Genomic DNA, 10,476 nt, shown 5'->3' with positions numbered 1-10,476 from the left:
TCAGACTCGGCGAGTAGCTTGAAGATTTACTGGGACTCGCCGAGTTGTTCTTCAGACTCGGCGAGTGGAGTCGGGGTGGCCCCGCGATTCTTCCAGGAGTAACTCGTCGGGTCGAGGAGGGTACTCGACGAGTAGATAAGGAATCTCAGAAAGTTGGAAGACGTCTAGACTCGCCGAGTCGCCATGGTACTCGCCGAGTCCGGTCGAGTTGACAGTTGACCGTTGACCAGAGTTGACCTAAGTCTGACTTCTTAGGGATAGTCACACTTAGAAGATATAAGTATTAATGAGATATGTAATGCTATAGGGAGGTTGTAGCTCGTCGGTTGTGCACGAGTCATTTCGGGATTTGCTAGCGTTCAGCTTCTACGAGGTGAGTCTTCTCACTATACGGTACCCGGAAGGGTTTGACTGTGTGACCGGAAGGTCGGATATGTTATGTGATATGTATGCTATATGTGGTAAGTTAATTGTTATATGTGCTATGTATGATATGTGGGCCGGAAGGCAATATGATATGTGGGCCGGAAGGCGATTATGTTATGGGCCGGAAGGCGTTGTAATGAGGACCGGAAGGTCAGGGCCTGGAAAGGCGTATGTGCGTAAGTGTATATTGGGGAACTCACTAAGCAATTATGCTTACAGTTGTTGTGCATGTATTTCAGGTACTAGCGAGGACCGTGGGAAGGCGCCGGCATGATCGATACACACTGAAGATTGTCTTTATGATCTTGGGATTTTGAATAATTGTATTTGACAGAATAATTAAACTATTTATGCCTTGTTTAAAATAGAAACAAATATGTTTTTGAAAAAAAATGAAAAATTTGCTTGAAAAATTTGAGTTGTTACATTAAATATCCGAATTTGGAAGAAGAAAAGTTCAAAACGAATAACGATGACAAAATTAAATCATCAAAATATGGCTAGAGATGATGAGGTGATACTAGGTCACATACCAAAGGGTTTGTAGCCCAATGATAGCTGTATCATATGTTTGTGGAAGGGTGCTCCCAACTAAAGGTTGAGAGTTCTAGTATCGCTGGAGACGAAAGCAGTAGTTTAGGAGTAGTGTACAAATTATTGTGATTGCCGTTCTAAAAAAAGGATACTAGGTCAAGGAATGGACGCAAGATTTCATAGTAGAGGTGTCACATAAAATTTTAATAGTGTCACGATAGTAGAAAAAAAAATAAAATTTTTTTACATTGCATTCAGAAAAACTGAGCGTTGCCAATACCACTATATGCACAATAGTAAACCGCGTACCAGTACGTCATCTAAATGATGGTTAACTTGTATGGTTACAATGTAACTTTCAGAAAAAATGGTAATTTATTTTCTCTTTGCTGCTTTGACTATTTAGATAAAAAAAAAAAAAAAAAAAAAAAAAAAAAAAAAAAAAAAAAAAAAAAATTGAAGTTAGTTCACGAGCTACTAATTAATTAAAATTATATTCATAATAGCACCCGTTGAACTTGTTCAATAGTTTATTTTTATCTGCTCTATATTTAAGATTCCTCTAGACATTTTTGTAAATTTAAAACATCAATGTATAAACTAATAGAAATTTCTAATTAATGTTTAAGTTTTACGAGGATTTTTTTTTTTTTTTTTTTTTTTTTTTTTTTTTTTTTTTGACAAGAAGTTCAAGAATTATAAAATTAGAAGATTTAATATGTTTAAAACAATCATTAAGTTTAAGTAAATCACTATTTAATGAAACTGGTCTTCGAAGAATTAGATTTGGTTTTTCTACAATTATTAAAAAGTTTGAAAAATATAAGATAATTTTTGTAAAACTGTAGTTAACAGGAAAAGAAAATGCAAGAGTAAAACATAGAATGACCAGACATGTGTATTTAAACATATTTAAGGGACCATTTCTGTAACTCCTTTTAAAGTCTTTTAACTTTTAAGGGACTTGAATGATAACATTTCGGGCAAGTTTTAGGAACAACAAATCCATAGGGTCCTTCTTGGTCTATCAATATTTTCTTCCCAAATAAGAAATCAAAACCCTCCATGTCCATCATGTTTATGCTTATTCTTTGACAGACAACGAATTCTAATTATGACATCACCATTTTTTTTTAAATGATCAAAAGTCTGCTATCAAAATTTTTAACTATTTACAAGTTGTATCCCTAAACGAATCAAGTAGAACAGTTTTCTTTTAATTGCTCAAACTTCAAATAAGGAATCTTACAGTTTTTCTATCCATACAAACATATCATCTTCCAGAGATACAACCGTTGACTTTTTAACAATCAAGAACAATTCTTTTTCAATTGTTTAAATAAGGAATCTTATGATATTTTTTTCGATACAAACACATCACCTTCCAGAGCTACAACAGTTGACCTTTTCACATATACACTTTAAGCCTTTAATTAATTCTTCTCATCCAAAAATTTCTTTGCAATCCTTTCACATAAACATACCATCAATGGCGTCTTCCTCAACTTCATCCATGCAGAAGAGCTTTAAATACGATGTATTTTTAAGTTTTAGAGGCATAGACACTCGTAAGAACTTCGTTGATCATCTTTATCATGCTCTTCAACAACAAGGCATTTACACTTACAAGGACGACATGAGAATCAAGAAACGGAAACGGATCAGTGATGAGCTCATCGGATCCATTCAAGATTCAAAATTCTACATCATTGTATTCTCCAAGAACTATGCCTCTTCACCTTGGTGCTTGGATGAGCTTGTGAAGATAATGGAGTGTCACAAGACAACCCAACATAATGTTTACCCTGTCTTCTATGATGTGGAACCCACCGAAGTCCGCAAACAAAGTGGGGCTGTTGGAGAAGCCTTTGCCAAACATGAGAAAGCAGAGGCTGCTGAAAAATGGAGTGAGGCGATGAAAGAAGCAGCGGATCTTGCTGGGTTGGAGTTGAAGAACACTGCTGATGGGTAATTCCTTCTTCATCATATCTCTGCAATATTCTTGCATTTTTTTTTTATCTTTCTTGTTATGTTTACATCTATGTAAAAGGTTTGTACATGGCGTCTGATGCTGGATTCTCAAATTTCAACTCAAAATATTTTAGTCGTTGTTTAGAATGGGGACCCACGTACACTCTAATTGCTCAAACTGGACTCATTAAACATGAAATATGATTATATTACTTTGTTTAATCACTTCATATACGTTTATATGTTATAGATCTAAAAGTAAATTTTCACGAGGGAGTTTAAGCAATCTAATTGAATCTTTTACCAAAATGCAGGCATGAAGCCAAGTTCATCCAAAAAATCGTTGAAGATATATCACTAGAGCTACACACCATCAATTTTAGCTTTGATAAAAAGTTAGTTGGTATTGAGACCCGGGTAAATGATTTTGTATCATCTTTAGATTTAGGTATTAATGATGTTCGCATGATCGGGATCAAGGGGATGGGAGGTGCTGGGAAGACAACTCTGGCGAGAGCTGTATTTGATAAAATATCATTTCGGTTCGAAGATAAAAGCTTTGTTGAGAATGTGAGGGAAGTTACAAACACTCCTTTGTCTGGTTTAAAGTCATTGCAAGAACAAATCCTTTCGGATGTCTTAAATGATAAAGACATCAGAGTAAGTGGTGTTCATGAAGGGCAAAACATTCTGAAAAGGAGGATGCGTGGTAGAAAGGTTCTTATTGCTCTAGATGATGTAGATGATATAGAACAGCTTGAGGCATTAGCTGGTGAGCATGATTGGTTTAAGTCGGGAAGTAGAATTATCATTACAACAAGAGACGAGCAAGTACTTCTAGCACATAGGGTGACTTTGATTCATGATGTCAATCTGTTATCGGATAAAGAAGCAAGTTGCCTCTTCAGTAGGTATGCATTTGGGAGAGAGATTCCAGTTCAAGGGTACCAAGAATTAGCGGAACAAGTTGTACATTATGCTTCTGGTCTTCCCTTAACGATCAAAGTTTTGGGTTCACTCTTGTTTGGTAAAGATAAGGCTGAGTGGAAAGATGCCTTAGAAAGGTTAAAAACTATTCCGTTAGCAAAAACTCTGAAAATATTGGAATTAAGCTATACTGCTCTAGAGGAAGATTACAAGGAAATATTTCTAGATGTTGCATGCATAATGAAAGGTGGGACCCGGAAGGACCAAGTAATCAAAGTGCTTGAGAGCTGTGGATTTTGTGCTAAAATTGGTTTAAGGGTTCTTCAGTTAAAATCCCTCATAACCGTTGATGTCTATCGAGGATATGAGTTTGTGTCCATGCATGACCATCTTAGAGAAATGGGCATGAATATTGTTCGTCGATTGCACCCGAAAATGCCTAAAAAACATAGCCGATTGTGGAAGAATGATGAAATTGAACATATTTTGGCTAATGACTTGGTAAGGATCAAGTTAATTTATAAGTTGGAGAAATCTGATTTTTTTTTTTTTTTTGTTAATCTATAATGACACAACTTTTCATGTTGACCACCTTACAGGGTACTGAAGAAACAAGATGTATAAGATTGTACACTGAGAAACTCGATCCATATATTCTTATAAAAGGTCTTGCAAAGATGAAGGCACTTAGATTTCTTTATGTGGATATGAGAGATTGTTTGTGGAACCTTGAACTTGATACATTTAGCCCAAGCTTTCCAGATACTTTAGAATATTTGAGTTTTAATCAATACCCATTTACGTCTTTACCTAAAACATTTCAAGCAAGTAATCTTGTTACACTTGAGATGCGTCGCAGCAAAATCATACTCCTTTGGGAAGGGGGAGAAAGAAAGGTAGAATTATGGTTGACTGATTGTTTTTAATGATTAACTATACACCAATTGCTTTGTTATGACTTATGACACCTATAAGATGTTTTTTTTTACTTATGCTGTTAGGTTCTTGAGAAACTCAGATTCCTTGATCTCAGTTATTCAAAGTTGAAGACCCTTGACCTTCGGTTGGTTCCAAATCTCGAGACATTGACTCTTACAGGATGCAGTGATCTGGTTGAATTTCCAGATGGTATTTGGAAGTTGGAAAGTCTGAAATCTCTAGAACTTGATGGTTGTAAGTTACTTGAGAAGTTATCTGAGGATCTTCACCGGTTAAGATATTTAGAGAAGCTAAACTTGTCATCTACAAGTATTGAATATCTCCCAGAGAGCATTAGCATATTGAAGCATCTAAAATATCTTCAACTTGATAGATGTCAGTCGATTGAGAAGTTACCTGAGGATCTTGGCCAACTAAAGTCATTAGAACACCTCAGTTTGTCATCTACAAAGATTCAACATCTTCCAGATAGCATTTATATGTTGAAACATCTAGAATCTTTGAATCTTGATAATTGTACGTTGCTTGAGAAGATACCCGAAGATCTTGGCCAACTAGAGTCATTAGAGCACCTAACTTTGTCATATACAAAGATTCAATATCTTCCAGATAGCATTTGTATGTTGAAACGTCTAGAATCTTTAAAACTTACTAATTGTCAGTTGCTTGAGAAGTTGCCTGAAGATCTTGGCCAATTAGAGTCATTAGAACAGCTCAGTTTGTCATCTACAAAGATTAAACATCTTCCAAATAGCATTTGTATGTTGAAACATCTAAAATCTCTCGAACTTAATTTCATTTTGCTTGAGGAGTTACCTGAGGATCTTGGCCAATTAGAGTCATTAGAGAACCTAACTTTGTCATCTACAAAGATTCAACATCTTCCGGATAGCATTTGTATGTTGAAACATCTGAAATCTCTCAACCTAGGTGATTGTTGGTTTCTTGAGAAGTTACCTGAGGATCTTGGTCAATTAAAGTGTTTAGATAAGCTGCACATATCTTATACAAAGATTAAACATTTTCCAGATAGCATTTCTATGTTGAAACATCTAAAAGTTCTCAAACTTCATGATTGGGCATCATTTGAGATGTTACCTGAGGATCTCAGTGGGTTACGCTGTTTAAAGGTGCTGCTGATGTTATCTACAAAGATTAGGCATCTTCCAGATAGCATTTGTATGTTGAAACATCTGAAACTTCTCAGCCTAGCTCAATGTTGGTTGCTTGAGAAGTTACCCGATGATATTGGCCGATTAGAGTTTTTAGAGAAGCTTCGTTTGCATCATACAAAGATTAAATATCTTCCAGATAGTATTTCTATGTTGAAACATCTAAAAGTTCTCAAACTTGATGAATGTCAGTTGCTTGAGATGTTACCTGAAGATCTCGGTGGGTTAGACTGTTTAGAGGTGTTGCGGTTGTCATATACAAAGATTAGAAATCTCCCAGATAGCATTTGTATGTTGAAGCATCTGGAATATCTCGATCTTGATCATTGTTCACTGCTTGAAAAGTTGCCTGAGGATCTCAGTGGGTTAGTATGTTTACAGGTGTTGCGTTTGCCATATACATATATTAGATATCTTCCGGATAGCATTTGTATGTTGAAACAACTGAGAGTTCTCAACCTGTGTGAATGTTCTTTGCTGGAGAAGTTACCTGAGGATCTTGGCGAATTAGAAAGTTTAGAATTCTTAAATATAGTAGGTACAAGCGTATGGTTTATTCCGCAGGGCATTCATAATCTGATAGTAGGTCTGCATTTTTGTGGGTCAAGAAGGCTTCTTCATTCATTTGGTTTCGATGTTGAAGACGAAGACGTCAACGAAGACAAATACATATATGAGTATGAAGATGACTACGAAGACCAATACGGATACGGATATGAATACGATGATGAAGAGGAAGATGAAATGTTATAAGACATGCACCCGAACTAGGAGGCTCCTCTGCTGTGCTTGGTGGATTATTTTGAGAAGATCTGAAGAAGTCCTGGGATAGCTGATTCACAAAACACCTATTCTAACTGGTGATCATTTTGCTTAGATGTGAATTTTAAGATTCATATGACAATAACTAAATTTTCAGCTAATAATCAGTTATATTTAAAATAAATACAAGTCCTATAGATGATATCATAGAGTATTTTTATCTTTTGTGTTAAATAAGTGTTGCTATGGTCCGTCTCAAAAGAATAACTCTATTTGGTCCTTGAATAGTCAGGGAGTTGTATCGCATAAAATCAGGCATCCGAAGGTAACATTATGGAGAATGAAATAATGATCATATTAAAGACTTTTTTTTTTCATACTGTGTTAGGGATTAAATTTTTTAATCCTCACTATATACAAAATGACATTTAATGTCATATATTTTTAATGAAATATCCTTTTTATGTCACTACAACATGCTTTTAGTAACATTTTATATGCTACTATAAAACTAACAGATTTAATGATACTTACCAATTTATATCACTAATATTAATATTTCTTAGATGCATAAAAAGTCAAGTGCCATTCAAAACTCTATATTTTGTGTCATTTGTTTTTTATAGGCCACTAAAGTTTTACTGTTTGATTTTTACTATTTGTATGTGTGCCACAAAAAAAACTGAATACGTACTTCTTATTCCCCACGACAAAATGAATGGACGTTTATTACCAAAAAGAATATATATGAAATTTGGACATTTCCCTCCTAATCAATCGCATTTCACTACTCTATCAATATTCTCACCTGTTTTCCTAAATTTCACCTTCAAACTTATTTCCCCCAATTTCGAGTACGACTCTATAACATCCGTAAAATTCATGAAAAATTTAAAAAAAAATTAAACATCACAAAAACCATTCATTGTTTACAAATTGTTTTCAAAATCATATAACATCAGAGAATCCCAGAAGTCATGACATAAAATGTGAAGAGGTGCACGATCAAGCCTTCGCCTTCCCGCGGTCATCCGAAGTATCTGAAACAAAATCCACAACTGTAAGCCAGAAACTTAGTGAGTTCCCCCAAAATACCGATACATAACAAATAGCATACAATAATAACATCAAGTAATGGGTCCACAACTATATAGACTGGATTACCCTGATCCCACAACATGAGTCTAGCTTGCATATCCGGCCCACAACTCATCTGTGGATTGCTCCCAAGCCTACAACATAAGTCTGGCTTGCCTATCGGGCCCACAACTTATGTCTGGCTTGCTCCCTCAATCATTGGATTGGAATACAAAAGATTAGCCCACAGTACGAGTCTGGTATGCCCTGCCTGACCCTCAGCTGGTATCTAGAATGCTCATGAGTCCTCATTATGTGTATGGCATGTCCTCCCTGGCCCTCAACTCATATCTGGTATACTTCAGGGTTTGTTGGCTACCGCACAGAGCAGTACAACCTCAACCCTACCCATACAACATGTAGACATGTAACAGATAATTGCACATATAGATAATCAGACAGTATCACAGGTAGTCCTACAGATCTACCAAACTAGCATCCATAACTAACTCATACTCAGCATATCAATAACTACTAGGATATCAATCTAATGGGCCGACCTTGGTGCCTTCGACCCCTAAGTATAATGAGGAAACTCACCTCACAAGTAGCACTGACTGATAAGATCCAACCCTCGAATCGTAGCTCCGAACTCAACCACCTACAACCACCATGTGACGAACTCCATCAAAATCCCGATTTCCCGAAAATACCGTTAAGGTCAAACTTGGTCAACCATGGTCAAAGTCAAAGCCAACAGTCAAGGTCAACAGTCTATGTTGACCCAACTCGTCGAGTTCCTTCAGAACTCAGAAAATCGTGAAAACTTGACTCAACTCGCCGAGTTATCAAGACAACTCGTCGAGTTCGTACAATGTCCAAAAGATTGGAGAAACCCCAAGCCAACTCGTCGAGTTGGCAAGGCAACTCGTCAAGTTTTCCTATCTTAACTCATTCAACCACTTTTAAACGAGTCTAAAGCCCCACACTATAGATTTGGTCCCCTAAGGTTAAGATACCACGTAAAGTTGCTAACTTTACATCCATGCATGGCATCAAGAGGCTAAAACACTCAAGTAAAGCTTGTTATGGGACTTAGGGCATGAAAGAGGGTCAAGACTTGATAAATTTGGCAACTTTAAGTCCATGGAGGCCATGAGATGTCCAGATCTAAAACCATAGCCTCATAACATGCTCAACTCCAAGAATGGTCGCAAAATAAGCTAACAATGGCCATAACTTTCAAAAGAAGAGATCTAACAAAAGAATGATCAAGATATCGACTTTATACCTCCAAATGACTGCAACAACACTGGAAACTTCAGATCTAAGGCCTTTCTCTTCAGCTATGCACCACCAAATTCAACTCCTTCAAGAAAAATATCAAAGAACACTCTATAAGCTCTCACACACTCAAAATGGAAGATGAGGCATGATTCAGGGTGTCACGCCCCCAAACTGGAACGGCGGAAACGTTCGGGGGCGGAGGTTGTCATGGACAGTATCACAACAAGTGGATCATAGTAATCAAAGCAAACACAACCATTACATTGATAGGATAAGGTATTTACATCTGTTCGATACATAGTTTTGTATGACATAAAAAATGTGTAACAAAAGTATAAAAGACGCGACTCTATAAGCTCCGTCTTCTCAAAACCTGCGGGTGTACCTGCCTACCGGTTTCCTGAGAATACAAGTGGTATTGAAAGTGTATCAACATTTATTTTGGTGAGTTCATAATTATGTTTTAGAGATAGAAATCTTGTTTCTGTTCTTTGAAAATGATAGTATGATTCTCCATAAAATCCAATATTTATTATAGTGTATGCAATGTAGCCTTATGGCTTAAGACCAAAATGTATGTTATTTCTATACTCTGTAGTAGTATATGTAGTCGTGTTAATGAATAAAATATATCATGTGTGTTATTCCCTAAACTGTATATCGTACTAGTGTACTCCATAATAGGAAAATAGTGTATCGTAGCAGTGTTTGTTATGAAACCTTTGTATGAAAACCTGGATTCCACCAGCGGTAATGTATAGTAGTGTACTGTTTGTATGAAAACCTGGATACCATCAATTGTAATGAATAGTAGTGTACTGTTTGTATGAAAACCTTTGTATGAAAGTTTGGATACCACCAGCTGTAATGTATAGTAGTGTACCGTTTGTATGAAAGTCTGGATACCACCAGCTTTAATGTATGGTAGTGTACTGTAGTTTCATTAATTAAAATAAAACCATTGAAGAAATGTTAATCCCATAAACAAATGTTTTAGTTAATACTGTTGTCAGTTTTGTATAACCATGCTAAACTGACTAGTGGCCTCTACGACGTTCTTTAGGCGTCAGAATGTTGTGACGTTTGTCACCCCAGGCCTGCCGGCCTAACTGTAGCTAACAGTTTAGGTGCGGGGCTGTCAATCCTGTATAGATCTATACACAAAGTCACACTCTCCCTCCAGGAGACTCTGGTTATATTGTATATGACTTAGACTTGTACCCCGATGGGTACAATTGAAGTAGTGCCTTACAACCCTATATTTACTAGTTTACGTGTAGTGCAGTAGTGTTCTCTTGTACTTGAAACTATATATATTACCTTGTAATAGTGTACTTTGTAATATAAAATAATTATACTTAAATGATTATTTAGTAGTGTA

The 10,476-nt window shown here is 36.2% G+C and overlaps 1 protein-coding gene across 1 annotated transcript; it reads left to right on the top strand.

Annotated features, from left to right (window-relative positions):
• Positions 1 to 2,225: 2,225 nt before the first annotated feature.
• On the top strand, positions 2,226 to 6,960 carry LOC111888150 (disease resistance protein RPV1). Its single transcript, XM_023884280.2, has 4 exons — positions 2,226 to 2,928; positions 3,246 to 4,359; positions 4,458 to 4,754; positions 4,860 to 6,960. The coding sequence occupies exons 1-4, from the start codon at positions 2,312 to 2,314 to the stop codon at positions 6,720 to 6,722; spliced, it is 3,891 nt and encodes a 1,296-aa protein (XP_023740048.2). The 5' UTR covers positions 2,226 to 2,311; the 3' UTR covers positions 6,723 to 6,960.
• Positions 6,961 to 10,476: the final 3,516 nt, after the last annotated feature.

Source organism: Lactuca sativa, chromosome 9 (assembly GCF_002870075.4).
Source record: "Lactuca sativa cultivar Salinas chromosome 9, Lsat_Salinas_v11, whole genome shotgun sequence".
Classification (NCBI taxonomy): domain Eukaryota; kingdom Viridiplantae; phylum Streptophyta; class Magnoliopsida; order Asterales; family Asteraceae; genus Lactuca; species Lactuca sativa.
Note: the sequence above shows the minus strand (reverse complement) of the source record. Positions and strands in the feature narration are given on the sequence as shown.

Bases quoted from the DNA above. Each gene is read 5' to 3' on its own strand.
- LOC111888150 (XM_023884280.2), top strand. From the start codon at position 2,312: ATGATATTTTTTTCGATACAAACACATCACCTTCCAGAGCTACAACAG. The intron at 2,929-3,245 runs GTAATTCCTTCT...ACCAAAATGCAG, and splicing joins TTGAAGAACACTGCTGATGG to GCATGAAGCCAAGTTCATCC. The intron at 4,360-4,457 runs GTAAGGATCAAG...ACCACCTTACAG, and splicing joins ATATTTTGGCTAATGACTTG to GGTACTGAAGAAACAAGATG.